Source organism: Condylura cristata, unplaced genomic scaffold (assembly GCF_000260355.1).
Source record: "Condylura cristata isolate star-nosed mole 26May11 unplaced genomic scaffold, ConCri1.0 scaffold00023, whole genome shotgun sequence".
Lineage (NCBI taxonomy): Eukaryota > Metazoa > Chordata > Mammalia > Eulipotyphla > Talpidae > Condylura > Condylura cristata.
In genome coordinates this window covers 5,017,011-5,036,743 of record NW_004567124.1, presented here as the reverse complement: position 1 = coordinate 5,036,743, position 19,733 = coordinate 5,017,011, and the positions used below count along the sequence as shown (strand labels likewise).

The following is a 19,733-nucleotide window of genomic DNA, read 5'->3' as shown; positions in this document are numbered from 1 at the left end:
CGCAGATATTTTTGTTTAGTTTATTGCTTTCATTTCAGCTTCTTTGGCCTTTTTTCTTTTCCTCTTTTCTATGGAGAAGTTAAAAGTTTTTACATGGTCAGATTTATGTTTTCCTTTGTGACTTTAGGAGGTATGTCTTCCTTATAAAGGTCTTCAACATTCCAGGATATTAAAAAAGCTTTTTTTCTTTCTGTTTTAAGCACACACACACACATAGTAGGTTTATATGTAAATTGTATTTTCTTATGTATATTAGTGTGGCTTTTCTTCTTTTTGCAAAATAGCATGCATTTTTATTACAAAGACAAGTTATTTTTAAAAAGATTTATTTTATTTATTTATGCATATAAGAACTGGGGTATAGGCCAGAGGTGTGATGGGTGGGTGAGAGGATTCACCAGAGACAGAGTAGGGAGCAGAACAGGCAGATCTACTGAAATACACTGCTGAGGGGAGAAGTGGGTGGGACAGGAGAGGTTTGGTATGCCAGGTGGATAAGCTCCGAGGCTGGCCACAGCTTAATAACACTGAGACTTAGCCCCTGCACCACGAGGGAGGCCCACAAAGGTAAGGACTTCTTAAAAATCCTTGTACCATCTGCAGTTTATTTTGGTGAAAAGAAGAATCAGATGGGAACAGCAGAAGACTGTTGACTCCATACCAGTTATTAAATAATGCATCTGTTCCCACATGTGAGAACACTTCTGAGATAAAGTTGTATCATATAACCATAAAAACCTTGTATGTTTGCATTCGAGGACCCTACATATGGAGCTTGACATTCATATAGGCCCAAAAACCCCTGCTGTTTTCACAATTTCATTAACAGATTAATGAGTGCACCAACACATGAGGTGATAGAAATCAACTGTGCCCACTAATGAGTTTCCTGCGCATATCTGTTATGTGTCTGACTCCCTGGATCTTTTCTAGACAAGTTACTGCTGTAAAATGACTTTTAGGTCAGTGTTGCTGGACAGTAAAATTTTACCGATGACTTGAAAGATACATGTTAAGTCTATGAAGAAAGACGCTAACTTTTGTGACTACATACCATGATGTGGCTTCACCTTTCCAGGATATTCTGGCTTCACATATTCTGGTCTGTAGTCTTTATAGGTATCTTCATACTTGTCAGACATGTGTCTGAGTTTTGGTTCAAAAAATATGGTTATAGGATAAACATTTTATTTATATCTGTCTTCAGTCATGACCATTTGTACTCACTTCTCATTGAATAGAATTATTTTCTGTTTTATGAATTTTGAGAAGAATAATTTGGGTGAAAACTTTAAAACCATACATCATATTTCATTTTATATTTGTCATAATATAGCCAATTAAAGCAAGATTGCAATCTCTTGTTGTAAGTTTTTAGAGTATAGCAAACAAACACAGCCGATAACTTGAGTTACACCTATAGGAGATAGCCTTACATTCAAGTATTAAAGAATAGTGGGTGGGGAAAATGCTTTTTGCTTTAGAGAAAAGTCTAAATCATAAAATATATTGTAAAAAAACTAGACTACATATAAAAAAATAAATGGATTCTTATAAATAAAACTAGGTGAGTTAATTAAAAATTGTAATTCACACTAGAGCTCTACTGAGTCTAACATTTATTTAGTATATAAGAGTTAATTGTGGCCCTCCCTGGTGGTGCAGCGGGTTAAAGCTCTGCACTGAGAACTCCGCATGAGTTGGATCCCCGGAGGTGACCACATGGCGTGGCAGACCTCTCCTGGCCTGCCCGCAGCTCCCCTCAGCAGTGTACTTTGTAGATCTGCCCGTTCTGCTCCCCACTCTGTCTCTTGTGAAGCCTCTCACCGCCCCTGAGCCTCTGACCTGTACCCCAGTTCTGTATGTACAAATAAAATAAAATCTTAAAAAAAAAAAAGAGTTAATTGTGTATCCTAGAATTTGGGATGATTTAAGAGAGCTTAACTTGGTAAATGTTTGGCTCAAAATGTCATTGATGCAAGAGTTGTAAATCCTTTTTAGTCTTTTATGAAGTTCAGTATAGTCTTGCTATTTTGCATGAGAATTAGATTTAAATTATTATTTTTTTTTAAAGATTTATTTATTCATACAGAACTGGGGTACAGGCCAGAGATGCAGAGAGTGAGAGGATTCACCAGAGACAGAGCGGGGAGCAGAACAGGCAGATCGACCAAGTACACTGCTGAGGGGAGCAGGGCAGGTCTGCTGCACCATGTGGATCTCTTCCCAGGCAGGCAGGCAGGGATGAACTCATGTGGAAGTGGCTTAAGCTTTTTAGTGCTGTGCTTTAACCTGCTGCGCCACCAGGGAGGACCCAGATTTAAATTATTTACCAGAGCACCAGGCAAGTTGTACCTGGGAGGCAGGAGATAGTGCTGCTCATTTTTGAAACCCTCATATATATATATATATATATATATATATATATACCTGGCACATAGCAAATATTTAATATGTATCTGGAATGCATGGATGGTTGAAGGGAGGAAGAAAGGAGGACAGACATTCTTTATCACGTCTGTCAGCAAATCCTTTGATGCTTTCTTTAAATTAGATCCAGCATGTGATGTCTGCCGAGAACCTCACTGGGTTTAGGTCACTGTCATCTTTCACCTGGACTAAGGCAGCAGTTGCCTAACCCATCTCTCTGTTTCTACTTTTGCCACTACATAGTCTCTTCTCCAAAGTGAGAGCACAGCAAAATGAACCTTTTCGAGATTAAGTGAGGTCACAATGCTCAAAATCCTCTAGAGGATTCCATCTCACTTAGGGGTAAAAATAAAGTCTTTTTTAAAGTTCCCTAGAAGATCATGCTTTTTTGGGGGGGAGGGGTGGTTTGTTTGCCCCCATCTCTGCACCATCATTATTACTCTGAACTCATAGGTTTTCTCCTCTTACTCTGTTCCATCTACTCTTTCTTTCAGTTACTTGGAAATGACAGGTATTCTGCCTGAGGCCCTTTGCATTAGCTGTTCTCTCTGCCTGGAATACTTTCCTCAGACACCTATAGGTCTTACTTCTTCATCCCTCATCCTTTAGTTTCTTTTAGCTAGTGTGTAAGCTCTATGACGGCAAGGATTTTTCTCTTCCACTGTAATGATAGCCAGTTCTTAGAACTTTGCTTACAATTTAGTCAATGCTTACCTGTTAGTTGGAGAGAAAGAAAGAAAAAGTGAAAAAGGAATCAGGATGTGGGAGCCATGAAACTAAATCAAAACTCTTGGATATGAAGACTTACCCATAGAAACGAGGCCTTTGGTTTTCTCCAGATCATTAGATTACAAAGCTGAGAAAGGCTCTAAACTTGACCACATTCCTGGCAACTTCCTGTTGATGTCTTTCTAACCTCTGCGATTTTGTTTTCATTTCTTTTCTCTTGCTTCCAAAATATGCCTTTGCTGTAGTTCTAATTGACTCTCTCACCTGGCACTGAAGGAATGTGACAAATGACATATAATATATTGCCTTAACTTTTTGTCGCGCTTTGTAGAAGCTGGATTGTTTCTCTCAACAGCCATGTTGAGCCCGTCACTGTACCGGGTGCTGTTTGACTGAGAGCTCCCAGCGTCTGCTGTTTACTCACTCGGCTCCGCGCTTGCCATTCTGACCGCCCCTTACCTGAGGCTGCTGCTTCTCCTCTATTGGGCCTTTATGTTCCTCCTCTTGGTTTCTCTTTTGGATTGCATGTTGCTTCAAACAAAATCACTAACAACATATGGCCTGTTATGATTCTCTTTTCCCAAACTCTCCCATTTTGTGTATTTGTGACACACTGCAGATTTTGTGAAGATTGCTTCATAATATTTGTTTACCATCTGCTGCACTCTATTTGGTATCTTGCTAGGATTTTTTCCTCCATTTTAAGTGACATTAACAAAATCCAGTCAGTACATAGACTTTCTGGTTCTACTTTTGCTTCCCTAATGTGCTGGAAAATCATATTACTATGCTTCAGGCAACTAGAGAAGCCTGGAATTCTCATTGTGAACCAGTGTATCAGATTTATCGCTGCACCTCTCCCCCGCCCTCTTCTTGGTCATATCCAGTAATGCTTTCTTGGTCAGATGGCAAAGAACCTCCATGTATAAGACAAAAAGAGTTCAGATTATTTTTCCCACTTCTTTGTACTTAGTATCACTATGTTCTAACATTCTTCACCAACACATACACCTTTGAAGCTCTTTGTGCCCTGTTTAGCAAGTTTTTGAAATTCCCATTAGAGTACTTTTTATGCTGATCCAGTTTGGTAAGCAAAAGCCAGAGACTTTTCTAGCAATGTAGGGAGGGCTAGCTTTTTTATGCAGAAAAGTATTTTATTTTCATGCTAAATTACTTTGTATGAACGCACACTTTTTTGCCCTTTAGTCATATTTGCCAATTCATTGTTTTTATTTTTTTTTGTTTTCCCTAGCTTTATTGAGATATAATTGGCATATAATGATGTTTAAGGCATACATTTTCTTTGTTTGATAGAGTATCTTGGAAAAATGAGTTCCCCATAGCATAAACATTTTTAGCCAATCACATAATTACCATTTTCTTTTTTGTGGTAAGGACATTTAAGGCCTATTCTCTTAGCAACATTCCAATTTATTATAATGTATTATTAACTATAAATGTCATTCTGTACACTAGATCCCCAAACTTGTTCATGTTGTAACTGAAAGTTTATGCTCTTTGACAGCTCATTTGACCCACTTGCTAGCCACTGGTAACCATTACTCTCTATTGCTTTGAGTTTTACTTTTCAAATTCCATATATAAGTTGTATCATACAATTTTTTATCCTATTTCACTTAATATAGTATCTCAAGATTGTCAGAATTGTCACAAATGGCTTTTTTTTTGTGGTTGAATAGTATTTCATTGTGTACATCTTGGATTGTTTCACATCTTTTGAGCTATTTGTCTATTTATAGACACTTAGATTGTATTCATAGCTTGATTGTGGTAAATAATGATGCAGTGAACATGGGAGTGCAGATATCTCTGAGATCTCATTTTAATTTCTTGGATATATACTCAGAATGGAATAGCTAGGGAGTTGTATTTTTTTTTTTTTTTAAGATTTATTTATTTGTACATACAGAACTGGGGTACAGGCCAGAGGCTCAGGGTGACGAGAAGCTTCACCAGAGACAGAGTGGGGAGCAGAATAGGTAGATCTATGAAGTACACTGCTGAGGGGAGCAGCGGGCGGGTCAGGAGAGGTCTGCCACGCCATGTGGTCACCTCCGGGGCAGGCGGGAATCGAACTCATGCGTAAGTGGCTTTAGCTTTTCAGTGCTGTGCTTTAACCCACTGCGCCACCAGGGAGGACCGGGAGTTGTATTTTTAATTGAGCAAACTCTATAGATGGATTTAAGTTACTATTCTAGAATCTGTGTCCTCTTTTTACAAATTATAAAAAGATTTTTCATCTCTTTTACAAAACTCCAAGCTACTAAACTCCAAGTACTTTCTCATTCCACAAGAATAATACCTTGTTGACATCTTGTGTGTATAGAAATTTGAATATAAGCAGTCCTTAGTAGCCACCATCTCTGTAGTTAGCTCTGATATAGAAATGAGATTTATAAAAGTGTACTCTGTTCAGGATGGCAGTTTTACCAAATTTAGGACTTCTTCAAGAACAAATCATTTTAGCCCAGATCTAAACAAAGAACTAGACATGATTATAAAACAGAAATGTTAAGTGCTAACATGTATGGTAATATATACTATATATCCCTTTAACTCTGTGTGTCTTTCCTTTTCCCCCCTGCATTTACTTATAAGAAAATTCTTTAACTCTGAAAATACCAATTTTTAGAAACTCTCCCTGTTTCCAGAACTAAAATATTTCTTTAGAAATTTGTCTCTATAGTCTGTGCCAAAAGGAAAAAGTGCTAGGTCCTTAGGTACCACACATGCACTCTCACTTTGTTGCTGAAAGTGACCACTGTGTCCTTTCATATTGGAATCAGGCAACTCTTGGTAGCATTATACTGGTATTGACTGTCCATCACTCCTAGTTATGTAAATATTTAAATGGTGTGACTTGATGCTGATTTACATTGGGTTGGGAAACTCTGCTGGTGTGAACCAGGATCCAGGAACAAATGCTTAGGAGAGAAAACCTCAGGGAAGGCTGTTGCCTTGGTCACTGCATGGAGCGGCTCAAGTGCTGGTTTCCACCGTGTTGTCAGATTGCTATTGGCTCCTGAGGAGAAATGGAAAATAGCATTTTACTCTAAATTAGGAAAAAAGACAAGTGCCCTCCAAGGGTCTCTTGGTCTTCAAAATTGTAGCTGGATGGGAGGGAGGGCCCGCTGAGGTGTGGTAGCTGATCTGAACTCCCTGTGACGTCAGTCACTGTCCCCAGAGCATGTCATGGAGAACATTCTCTTTTGAGGGAGATTTGTCTGCCTCTCTAGGCCTGGAACAGCTTTTCTGCATTTGATCCAATCAGCAATTTGATGCCCAAGAGTGCCCCCCAAAATGACTGTTCAACGAGGGCGCCAGAACAGAGGCCTCTGATGGGAGCCTGCCAGGCTGTGTCCTTCCTTCAGCTCCTTCTCTGTCATTCTCAGAATGGTTTTGGCATTTTTCTTTCAATTGCTTGTTTACATCTACCACAGAGGCTGTTCTCTGTTGATCGATCTTTATCTTTAGAAGGATGGACTAGCTAACTGAATTCTTAGCAATAGTCAAAAGTCATGGGGATTCCTGCCTGACAGATAGTGTGGGTGAGTGACTAGGTGGGCAGTTCCACTTTGGGTTAAAATGAGATTTGATGTTTCCACATGGTCTTCAGGCTCATAAAGTAGTTTTGAAGACATACTGAAATAATTATGTGGTTTCTAGATGTGGCTGCTTTTATAGTACACTTACTCAAATGTAGCATTTTGTATCTGTATTTCATAAATTCTTATTCTGCAGCTTTAAGACTATCATATTATTTCAAAATAGCATAAATTGCCATTTGAAGCTTATTGTCGTCAGAGAGTAGTACCCAATACAAATGAAACTGCTCAGAGAGAGAAAAAGCTGTTAGCGTGGACTGTGGGGAGAAGCATACCAGAACTGCTTTACCCAGTGTTAGAATAGGCTTACAGTAGGCTTTTGGTTCTTCTGTAAAAAGGAACTGATAGTAATCACCCCTGTCCTCATCGTAAGATTGTTGGGAAGATTTTAAGGAGGTAGTGTGTGTAGTCATGTTCAGTAAGTGTTAGCCATTTTATTATGGTGTTGTGATATGATAGATGGCTTGGGAAATAAGAAGAATAGAGAAGTGGAAGCATACAGTACTGAGTGGGACAGGAATAAAAGTTCTGACAATAGAAAAAGACTGTCAGAAAAAACTCTCTTGGGTTTTTAGTTCTCCATACCAAACCTGTTTGGTCTTTCTCTAGCTATACTTAGTTTAATCTAGATGCATAACACAAATGACATCTGCAGCATTTTAATTTTCAGCTATTCCTAAAATGTTTAGCTCTTTATTGAGATTCTTACAGTAAAATAACAAACAAACCAGTAACCTTGATATCCTCAAAAATATGGTGTTAAGGATTTGGATAGCAAGTTGTAAAAACCAGTTAGTTGAATTGTGTCCCTTCCTGACATGCTCATTAAAAAAATACAAATCTTGGGCCCTCCCTGGTGGCGCAGCTGGTTAAAGGACAGCACTAACAAGCTAAAGCCACTTCAGCACGAGTTCGATCCCGCCCAGGAAGTGATCCACCTGGCAGAGAAGACCTCTCCTGACCCGCCTGCTGCACCCCTCAGCAGTGTACTTCGTCAGTCGGACTGTTCTGCTCCCCACTCTGTCTCTGGTGAATCCTCTTACTGCCCCTGCACCTCTGGCCTGTACCCCAGTTCCATATGCATAAATAAATAAGTCTTTTTAAAAAATGCAAATTTTATCACTTACATTTTGTTGCTTTTTAAACAGATGAAGATGAAGATGGTGATCGAATTACAGTGAGAAGTGATGAAGAAATGAAGGCAATGCTGTCATATGTAAGTACCTTACAAATGAGGGCGATTTTTTAAATGTTTATGGAATAAAGGATGCTGTTTCTTATTCTAGTGAAGATATATAAGTGAGTCATAGTTGCTGTAACATTTTTCTATATAATATAACGTCTTCAAAGATTTCCTCACGTGAAAGTTAAGGCCATTCTTTTCAAAAGACAGTTACTGATCATATCATGAACATTAAGAATAATGCATCTTAATGACTTTTGCATTAGGTATGGTGCAGACTAAATGGACTATCAATTTCCTGTATTTTTTATGCAGTACTTAAAGTAACGGCTCATTAAAAATGAACCCCTGGGCTCTAAAAAATTTTTCAAAATCTACTTTCAACTGGAGATCTCTTTCACCCTTCCAGACAGATTATAGTTATAATGTAGCTGCAGGCTTAAATGGATACACGATTTAAAGATGTACTCTCAGTTATTTTATGCACTAACCATCTTCCTGCCCCCTCCCCAAAATGAACTACGGGGTTACTTACTGAATCAAAATCATTTGAATATATCTTGAAATGATTTTTTCTTTTGTGTTTCAAATTCAGTGAACATTTGCATTGATGTTTGTCTCAGGACTGAAGTAGATAAACAAGAGAAAAGGGAATATTTCTAAAAACTTAATAATATTAAGCTTGAAAAATTCAACTACAATGAAGAGACATTGCTTCCCTGAGTCTTGGTTTGTGCTTTCTCCTCTTCATTTTGTTGTATTTGAGTTTGCAATTTGGTTACACATCCTTCCCTAGTGGTCTGGTGGAAAGAGCTTTGGACTAGAATTGGGGAGACCACTGCTGTCCTGCTTTGTGGCCTTAGGCAAATCACTTAACCTTTCTGTGCTGTAGTTGCCTCATCTGTCAATCGAGGATAATAATACTTGTCCTTTCTACTGCACAGGGTCATTGTAGTGATCAAATGGGATAATAGATGCGAAAGCCCTTTGAAAAGTTGAAAGTTCTATACAAATGCAAAGTGATATTATGGAGAAATGATGGAATCAGTGCCTTTGGCTTTCTTTTTGAGACTAATCTTAGCTAACAGTTAGGCAGTACATTTTTGATAGACTTCATCTTCAACCAGGGTATTGTTTCATTGTAATGAAAACTGTAAAATATCTGTATGGGTGTCCGCCAATACTTTAATTTAGGGTAGCAGGAAAGAGAACAAGAAGAATGGCATGATTAACAGAGCGTTGCATTCAGACCAGCACAGAGTAGGAAAAGTCAATTTCCCATTGACTTCCCATTAACTTATTTGAGAGTCTTTGTGCAGTGAGAATTTAGAGCAGGGCTCATCAGTACCTTGAAAGGCAGAGTAGGGTTGTCTGCTGAAAGGCCCAGCACTGGTATTGATAAATTGGCTAGGTCTCCTGAGAATGTGACATGCTTATTTTTAGAAAACACGTACACAGATGGGTTCTAGTTTTTTCGACTCTGTCCGTGGCAGGGAACTGACATTGGTGTACTTTCATTATTTCTCTGATGTAACCACACTCAGAGATGTGTTTTCAATATTGTACTTTTGGGAAGATCTCACAAATTGTGGTTTTTGAGAAATGGTACTGCCTGTGAGCGTAGTGATAATAATAATCGTTGCTGTTTCAGAGTCCAGAGTGCTAACCATTATACAATGGAACCTCGTTGCTGTTTCTAAGTGTCTACTAGCTACTAGATGCCTTACGTGGTTAATTGCCTCTGGTTTCAATAATTACTCTTTGAGGTGGACATTGTCATTTCTTTTTTTAGATGAGGAAGGTGTGTTTGAGACATTGCCAGGGACTATGAGCTTGAATGAATGTGAATGTAGAATTTAAGTTCAGCTTCTCTTTTTGCTGTTATACATCATTTTTCTCCCATCCACCTCTTTGTACATTAATACATTAGTATTGGGTCTTCACCACTATTAAATTTGAATGATTTCTCGCTGTATAACATGTCCCTATGACTAACGCCCATTTTCTCAGATGCAATATGTGTGTGTGTGTATGCGTGTGATAGGGAATTATAATTGTTCTTAAACTTAAAAGTTTCTTAGACTTATTGAGAACCACTTTTTAGTGTAGAAAGACATTATTCCTAAATATTTGACTTTGATCGATTAATCAATTTTTTCATTTTTGAGTTGAAGGAAAGCAGAGTCATGGTATCTTAGTTGTGCCAAATGTAAAAACATTAATAAAATAAAGAAACTAATAAAAATTATCTACCATTAACCACTCTAAGTTTCTCCTGTTACTCATAGGAAGAACATTTATGCTTGATATGACTAGTTAGGTTATTTGGCAGGGGGTGGGAGGGTGGAGGGTGGTGATGGGAGCAGTTAGGAACATTGTTACCATTAATTTACATGAAAAAACCTTCAAATAGTCCCAGACCAATAAATAACCTACCAACCCATACCAAATAAGAATGTTCCACTTTAAGATAGCAGGGGAAACATCTATTTTATTAAAGGAAAATACTGAGAGTCATTTAAAGATTAAAACAGTGGGCAGTCCATAATCTCAAAAGGAAGGATGACTATTAAAGTGAGTGAATTTATTTTTATGTAAAATGTACCACATTACTCTTGTTTTTATTAATTTGCTATGGATGGTGGTGAAAACCTTTTTTTTTTTTTAATGGGCAGTGATTCCTGTATTGTGTTTACTAATTCAAATTAACAATTATTTAAGGATGGGAACCTGAGGCCCCTCAAAAATTTTAACTTAAGGTAGATCTCTACTGTTCTCATTCTGAGTGTTTGAGAAAGGAATTTGAAAATGAAACTGAAAATAACCCTGAGAAAGATGAGTTTTAAGTTGGTAAAATCTCAGTGGATTTCCTTTTCCTCTTATTTGTGGAAGTAGCCTCTACCATCATGTGTTCTTGGTTTAGACACATTTTAAAAGTAAAGAACAGTAACTTCTTTCCTGAAAAGTGCAAACTCGATTGGTTGGCTATCATTTTGATCTGTTTTGGTTTTTATGGTTGAAAATTCCTTTGGGTTCCAATTTTGTCATAAAGAGAACTATTTGAACTTAATCTTACAGTGGATTTTGTTTGATAGTCCTCAGATGTTGGATTATTATTAAAAACCTGCATTGGTCTTTATTTTTTGGGTTCAGTTTGGCTCTGAAAAATTTTGGTTCCAGAATTTGGATAATGGCATAGGACAGATAATCACATATTTACTAGAAAGAAACAGCTGCTTGTTTTCATGTGGAATTCAATAAATTTGGTGGTTACCTTAGTAGTTCTCTAAAGCCACGTAAGAGAAATAAAACTAGGGACATTTTTCCCTTATGTTCTTGATCGTTTATCTCCATTGATAACAAGGATTAAATAATATCCTGGATCTCTTCATAATATTAAAAAAAATAATTTGCAACAATCTAAGCTAAAACTTACAGAAGTAGTTTTTTTTTTCCCTTGGATAGAAGCATTTTCTGGCTGTGGGCCAACAGAAGCTTAAGTTTTTATCAGTAATTTAAATAGATTTTTGTATTAGACCTGAAAATGTTGCCTTTTTAATTGAAAACTTATCAATTATTTAAATTGCTTGCAGCCTTAGGCTGTTAATTTTATGTGTACCATAATAATGGCATACAGCGGTTTCTGATACATGTGACACATGGAATATCACATTGTGGTGAGGATTTGTCATGGCAAGAGGTTGTTGTGTGCTGTTAAATAATAACCAACATATTAAACCAAAGTCTGTTGCCACACATTAGTACCATTTTATGTAAGTTATTTAGAAGTTGTATTCTTTTCTTCATTAGATATATTTTTAAGAGATAATGAGAAGAAAACAAAGCTATAATAAATTGTCTTTTAAGAAAATGTAAAGTAATTTGGTCTCCAAGGAGATATTTAATGTATTGAGAGAATTCAGCAGCCAAGTGTTATTACAGCACCATTGTGATAGCTCTGCGTTTTGTTATGAGTTTGTGTTAATCAACAATCTGTTTTTATAGGGTAGTTTCTTGTAAGTTATGTTGCTAGAATATTCCACTTCTGGGATCATGGCTTTTCCTCTGACACTATTGTATCTTTTTAATTTCTCCATAAAGTATTTTTTTAATTAGAATTTGAAATGCTTTATTAGAAAAAAAATGCACCCAACGTACATACTCTGAAAACTAAATAACTGATCATTGCTAATTATTTAAAGGACTCTGTTAAAAATTCTGCTAATGTAGTTTACATTTTATTTTGTTGTTCTTATTTTCCTTCCATTTTTCTAAAAAGATTGAATATAGTATGCTGCTTTTCTTCTTCAGTCTTTTTGTACTTGTTGACTGGAAGGACTAACTTCATTTCCTTATAGCATCAACCAGCACTGCTGAGTTTTGTTTGCTGATTGATCATACTTTATCTATCACTGAGACTCAGTTCTAGAAAGGGGTGTTATTAGTGTTAGTGTCTGCTTCTGGGTGACTTTTCATTAAGAAACCCAGCAGTACATCTTGTTTTGTAAATGGATTCATATTTGTTTCTGTTCAATTTTGTGTCTAGTGAAGGATTTGTTATACTTGGCTCTCTTAATGCTGAGAGGCTTGCATGAGTGACGTGTCCACACTCTTTCTTGATATCATTTTTCCACATTTCCAGAAGAGAACGGCATGAGTTTTAACTGGAATGCTTCCCGTTAGGGCAGAGACCTTGTGTTTTAGTGGAGTGTAAGTATTCCCTTTGGTGTACTTGACCATAGCGTACGTTGTTAGACTTTGGGTCCCCTGGGAGAAAATACTTTTTGACCTCATAGCACCTTGTAAATCGGGATATGATTAGTTTTGTCCCATTATGCATCATTTGGAGATTGCCTCTTGGTTTTACAGATAAGGAAATTAAAGTCCAATGAAATCAGATTCTATTAGAGGTCACATTGTTAATGAATGGGAGGCCTACACTCAGACCCAGGTCTCTTGATGCCTAATTTTTTGACTCGTGGAGATTTTAAGTATTATTTTGGTCTTGGCATCTTTGAGATTCTGTTGAGGAAGTTTTTTGGTTTTTTGTTTGTTTTAATATATAATAGTTTATTTTTTACATCATTTTGTGCCTTTTTCCATCTCAGTTGTAATCCCTGTGGGCTTCCCATCACTAAATCACTCATGTGCCATCACCATAGTCCAGTGGACTTCCCTCTCCCCACCATTTTTGATCCCATTCTCCATTCCACCTCTGTAAAATGTCTCTGGTATATAGTTGTTCATTATTATTATTATTATTATTATTATTTTCTCGCCTGGTCCTTTATACTCCTGCTATGAGTAAAACTATCTGGTATTTTCCTTTTCTTTCTGGATTATTTCACTGAGCATGATCCCTTCCAGCTCTATCCATGTTGCTGCAAAAGGCATGTGTTCTTTTTTTTTGGTTGCTGAGTAATATTCCATTGTGTATATGTACCACATCTTTTTAATCCATTCATCCACTTTTGGGCATTTGGTTTGTTTCCATGTCTTTCCAATTGTGAGTAAAGCAGCAATAAACATGGGGTGCAGGTGTCTTTTTGAATCAGTGTTTTTGTGTCTTTTGGGTAGATACCTAGGAGTGGGATTGTTGGGGCATATGAAAGCTCCATTTTTTCTGCTGAGGAAGCTTTAAAAATAGGTTTTTTTTTTCCTGATACCAAAAAGTAATATTATTGGCTAGAATGCTAGGGTACTTCATTTGTAATAGGAATGTAAGAAAATACTCTCGGGCTTATAACGTTTTAAAAATTTTGTCTCCCTGCAAGGTTGAGTTTTACCACAAAGTTCATTCCTACTTAGGAGATGAACATTTAACAGCCTTAAGCCTTCATTATTAGGAAGTTTTCTATAAGGAGCAAAGAGATTAGAAGCTCATCTTCTGTATGACGTTTTAATATGTACCACAGTATATAAGTCCTACTTTGAATTTGCATTGTAAGATCAGTATTTAGTGAACTTAAGGCTAATACTCAATTCAGTGCAGTTCATCCAAACAACTAATACTAGCTGTAATTTTTGGTAAGGTGGAGAAAAGGTGATATGAATGAGAAGGGGAAACTGGATGAGGTATAAATATTTTGGGGAAATTGTTACCTTTTTTAAACTCAAATAATGACATACTCTAGTCTGTTTTTTTCCCTCATCCTAATCAATGAATAAAGTTTTTTTTTTTAAAGAGGCAGATTATTTTAATTCCCTTCTCTGTGCTCTCTGGCATACTTAAATATAGTCATCCCTTATTTAGCCCCTGTTGTGAAATATCGTTGGGCATCTTTGCTGACAACGAGCATAAACTTACTCAAGCCTGTCTCAGAACAAGGAATTTATTATGTGACTCATAGAAGCAAAATAAAAGATCAGCATAACCACATTGCCTCTGCCCATGTGGCACCAGGACACTCTGGGGACCGAAGTTTGGGACCACTGGTGTTTCACCCTTAATGCACCTGTGCTCCCAACTTAGCTCCATTTCTGTGGAGAGCTCAGCCTAGCCTGTAGTTTCGTTCTTCTGGGGTCCTACATGTCGTGGCAGCTGGTGCGAGGGGACAAAGCTGCGTGGTTCATCACTTGACCCCTTGGCTCTGGCTAGGAGCTTCTCTCTAGAGGAACGTGGGCTGTGAGGAAATGGGGGCGCTAGCCTTAGGACTACAGTGGGGCAGAGCCAAGGAAATAAGAGGGATTTTTTTTCACATGTATCTTATTTTTTCAAAAGTGTTACAGAATAATCACAGTTTTGTTTTTTTTTTTTAAAGATTTATTTATGCATACAGAACTGGGGTATAGGCCAGAGATGCGGAGGGTGAGAGGATTCACCAGAGACGGAGAGGGGAGCATAACAGGCAGATCAATGAAGTACACTGCTGAGGGGAGCAGCGGGCGGGTCAGGAGAGGTCTGCCACGCCATGTGGTCACCTCCGGGGCAGGTGGGAATCGAACTCATGCGGAAGTGGCTTTAGCTTCTTAGTGCTGTGCTTTAACCCGCTGCGCCACCAGGGAGGGCCCTCACAGTGTTTTTTTAATATATATTTTACATCATTATTTTTGTCCATTGTGTGCTTTCTCTTCTCAGGTGTTGTCCCTGTAATATTCCCACCACCAAGTCACCTGTGAACCATCACCACAGTCCCTTGTGCTTAACTCCCCTGTTCTGATCCCTCTCACTCCCACTTCCCTGCAGAGTGTCTCTGATTTATGGTTACCTGTTAATTGTTTTATTTGTTATAATTTTTCTCTTGATCCCTTGTTTGGTTTCCCTATATTCCTCTTGTAATTGGAACCATCCAATTATTTTTCTTTTTCCTTCTGATTTATGTCACTAAGCATAATCCCTTCAAAAGTGAATGTAAGCTTGTTACAATAAAGTTAGAAGAAATAAGTAAACCATCAGCCTAGGAAATATGTGCCCCAAAATATATAAATTGAAGGTATTGAAAAGATCAAAACAAGTTGTTCTTTTCTAAGTGCCTAAGTTCATTTCCACTGCCTTTGAAAAAATTTCCTTATTTTTAAATAGCAGTTGAACGGTAAGTAAGTAGGCTGGATCTTTGTCAAGCACTGCCAGGACTGGCTAAATAAAGCAATCTATTTATAAGGGAATGTCACTTTTGGCCTGCTGTCTGCATAGCCTGATGGTCCTGTTTTATTTAAGTGGCAGATCCCCTGAAGCTACTATTTAAATTTTCCTATTATAGAATTATAGCAGAATTGCAGCCGCCTAGAAATCAGGGGAAAGGTCAGTGTAGACACTGCCCCAAGCTAACCATCCTGATGACACTGAAAGCTTCAGCTGAGAGGATCCTACAAGTTTTGGACCCATTGCTGAATACAAATTTCAACTCCTTCTGCCAAAGCACATTACCTTAAACTTAGCCAAGTTGAATTTCATCTGTTATTGGTTGCCCAAACATTTATTAAGACCATCTGGAGCTCCCTAATGTCCTTTATGGTTTTATTATCCCAAACAAATCGTGTTATCATTAAGCTTGGTCAACTTGCTGTCTTTTCCACTTTCAAATCATTAATAACTACGTCTGTCTAATAACATCAGCTTATAAACAGGCTGCAGAGTTGTTCCCTGTTGACCTTTTCACTGAAAGACATTTTACTGTGGCTTCCTTTCTCATGTTGAATCAATGCACGACCATATGTGGACATTTGGTTTCCAGTCACTTATGGAAGAGCACAGTGTAGTCAACTCAAGGCAGGGCGATGAATTATTGGGGGGTAGGGAGACCTGAAGCCAGGCAAGTAAATGCAGCTATTAATTTTGTTCTCAAAATAGATTGACTTTATATATTAGATTTGACTATTGGAACAGTTGGCTGCTTCTTGAGAGGTTAGAGTCCCAGAGGAAAGGCCTTGCAATGTAAAATATAAGGGAAAAAAAAAAAAAGGAAGGAAGGAACGTGTAACTGATGACACATCTGAGTGATGTTACAGTTAAATTTGTAGCCATTTGGCAGAGTTAAAGATGTTGGGGTCTTCTTTGGGGAAACTATTAACTATGGACTACAACTAGGTGGTTGGTTTATTGATTGCTGCTGTAATTACTGACTGAGAGACATGTAATGGATATGCAGGCAGAAATTGACAAAAAAGAAAAAGGAATTTGAAAATTGTATCATTGGCAGGAAAATAATAAAAGCCAATAATGCATATTCTATGTAAGTTGGATTCTTTGTACTAAGTGTGTTGTCTGTCAGAAGGTATGCTAAGGAGTGGATTAGCAACTATTATAAAGGCGTAAAAGAATAATAAACCAGATTTGGTGTGTGGGACTTGCCACTGAGTTGGCATCACCCAATGAGAGTAGTTATATATTAGTTCCCGTCTGCTTCCTTCTCAGGAACATTTGTGGAGCACCTGATATATGTAAAGAACCATGCTAAATACTGGATGAAAGAAGTTTGTTAGGTTTCTGGAGACAAAGGCTTTTTTGAAAATCTTAGGAAGGTTTATTCTTTTCCCAGAAAATTCACATAATACAGTATTTCACATATAATTTCAGTGAACCCTTAAAGTTCATATAGGCCCCAGATTAATACTTCTGCCATAGTGATAATATAATACTTAAGACTTGGTTCTTGCAAATAATGTTCCATAAAATACCCTTTAGGTTATTTCATTATTTATTGTAATTTAGTAATTGAGGGAAACAGGAGCAATCTGACTCATCTTTGTAAAACCTGCCTCTTTACCTGGTCTAAACCTTTCAATGATCTTTTCTAGTGGTTTCTGCATCTCCCTACTGTTATATACATGTTTCTTCTGTGTAGTATTGCTTGGAATTGGAGAGTTCCATAATGTTTTTAAATTCTTTTTTAAAGAAGATTTCTATATATCAACTCCTTTGATTCTGATCGTCCTGACATATTTAAGAGGTAAGATAGGTGTCTTCCCCTTTTTTACAGTTGAAGATACTGAGGGCCAAATAATAAGACATGTCTTTCTGAAGACCACACAGCTAAAATATACTAAGCTGGGGTCTGATTTGATCACATACTCTTAAAGTCATTTTTCATACACTAAATACTTATTATAGCAACTACCTGGTTAAGTGCTCTTGTAGGTGCTGAAGTGCAGTGGATTATATAGTTCATTCCTTCAAGGAGCTTTCAAGGAAGATTAACAAAAGGGGAAACAGTGTTCAGTAAGAAAAACTCCTAATTGCCAGGCAGTGATAAATGCTATAATGTTCTTAAGCATTAGATGCTCTGTGAGCGTGAAGGAGCACCTGATTTAGCTTTAGGGACAGAGACGGCTTCCTGAAGTCAGAGATGGAGGCAGGTAAAGTAAGCGAGGTTGTGAATGTTGTTTGAGCTGAGAGGACATTGTGTTAAAAGGCACAGGTAAAAAGCTGCCTGATGCATTCAGGAGGGGCTACCTGTGATTCATTGTGGAGTGGGAATAGGGAGGGAAGATAACAGGTGAGGTTGGGAAGGAAGGTGACCTAGATCATGAAGGACCTTAGCGTGAAAGATTTGAGAGTTGGGAAAGATGTAGAGTTAATAAAGTGGATAATGGATTGAATGTGGGGGGGGTGGAGAGAGAGATGGGATTACGTCTAGATAACTGATTTCTGAAATATAGATGTCATTCTTTGAGAAGGTGGATCTAGGTGGCAGAAGATTGGTCAAGGGCATGAGGGAGGGGGAGATAAGGACCTGTTGAACTCAAGGTGCCTCTGGACAAAAACTGGATATGTTCTGAATCATCAGAGAAATCTGGGCTAGAAATAAAGATTTGTGATTCATCAGCTTCCAATTAGTCTCAATGACTCCTCTGGTAATTGAAACCTTTGAAATGGCTGAAGTTAACTCAAGGAAAGTATAAAGAAAGGAATGTTGATGAAAAACCATGGGGAACTCTAACATTTAAAGAAGGGATGGGAAAGAGGCACTTAGAGGAAATCGAGTAGATTGGGTAGAGAGAGAGAAGGAAACTACAGGGTTGTTGCAGAAAGAGGGAGAGGTCTTCAGTCAGCATGGGTCTTTGCATTGCACCTTGCTGCCTTTTGCTTCCCCAGCCGCTGAAATGGCAGATGACATGAGGTAACTCACACAAGATGTGAATACAGAAGGAAGGCTGTCTCGCTCAGCAGTGCACTGACTAGCCCCATTTATTTAGCTAAATATTTTGAGATATGAAAAATATGAGCTAACTTAACCTTTTGACATTTTTTGGTAGAAAACATACCTTTCGTGTTCTGGGTGTATGGACTAGAGTAAAAGAAGTATTTTTCTTGTGTCACTACTAAGCCAAATCCTTTTTCTTTGTCTGTGAAATAGGTGTACCAATATTCCTAGAGTAGGAAAGGTTTATGAGAAATTATAAATTAAAATATATATATATTTCTGAGTTTAACATATAGTAGGTGTTTGGTGAGGATACTTATTTCTCTGTGTGTCTCACTCTCTTCTCTTATCCCTTTTTTAATAGAGAACTTGTGCCTTATAAAATTAAACTGTGATGTTTTGGAATTCACATTTTTGTATATGGCAGATTTCCATGAAGAAAAAGTGTAATTATTGATTGAAATGTGCTGTTAGAATTAGAATTAGGTTCATAACAAATAGGAGCACTGTTTGATAAACTTGCAAACAGAACAAAGCCAAAAATTGTACTTGCTATCCCCTTGTTGAATCAGCCCCTGTCTTTCAAATTAATTAGATTTTTGGATAACTATGCTAAATTTTGTCACATCCTTATTAAAATTGTTTAAGGATTTTGAAGAACATCTCAGAGGGACTTTGAAACTAATCTGAGTCAGGTTACTAGAGATTCCATTAGCAATCACAAAACCGATTAATCTTTTACTTAGTTAGTTTATTGATTATTGCTGCAATTACTGCATGTTACAGATTCTGCAAGAGGATACCAATAGAACTTAGAACTGCTGCTGGTTAGTCAATTTGAGTCCAATGTTTTGTACTTTTTATATGTATACATACCTTTATTTGTACTTTTAAATCTTGGGATACTTCAGTTTGGGAAGTGCCATGCTTAATATTGTTTCAGTATTATGAGCTTTTTGGTTTCTTGACATTACAGTCAATAGAGTGTCTTCACTAATTCTATTGAAATATAATTTTGAGCGTCACCATAACCCTTTACAGTACAGTAGATAGCTTTATTCTCATTCTGAGGAAATTAAGGTTCAGGGAAGTTAAATGACTTCTTGGAGTTAATAAGTAGCAGAATCAGAATTGAGCCTCATTTCAATGAGTAGACATTTATTGAACACCTAATATGTGCAG

General features: G+C 37.4%; 1 protein-coding gene across 1 annotated transcript in view; it reads left to right on the top strand.

Annotated features, from left to right (window-relative positions):
- The window catches only part of MAP2K5 (mitogen-activated protein kinase kinase 5), a 244,151-nt gene that overhangs the window by 11,676 nt on the left and 212,742 nt on the right, over positions 1–19,733 (top strand). Inside the window, exon 3 of the mRNA XM_004687642.2 lies at positions 7,934–8,001. Within this exon, the coding sequence (XP_004687699.1) occupies positions 7,934–8,001 (68 nt within the window). The remainder of the gene's footprint in view (positions 1–7,933; positions 8,002–19,733) is intronic.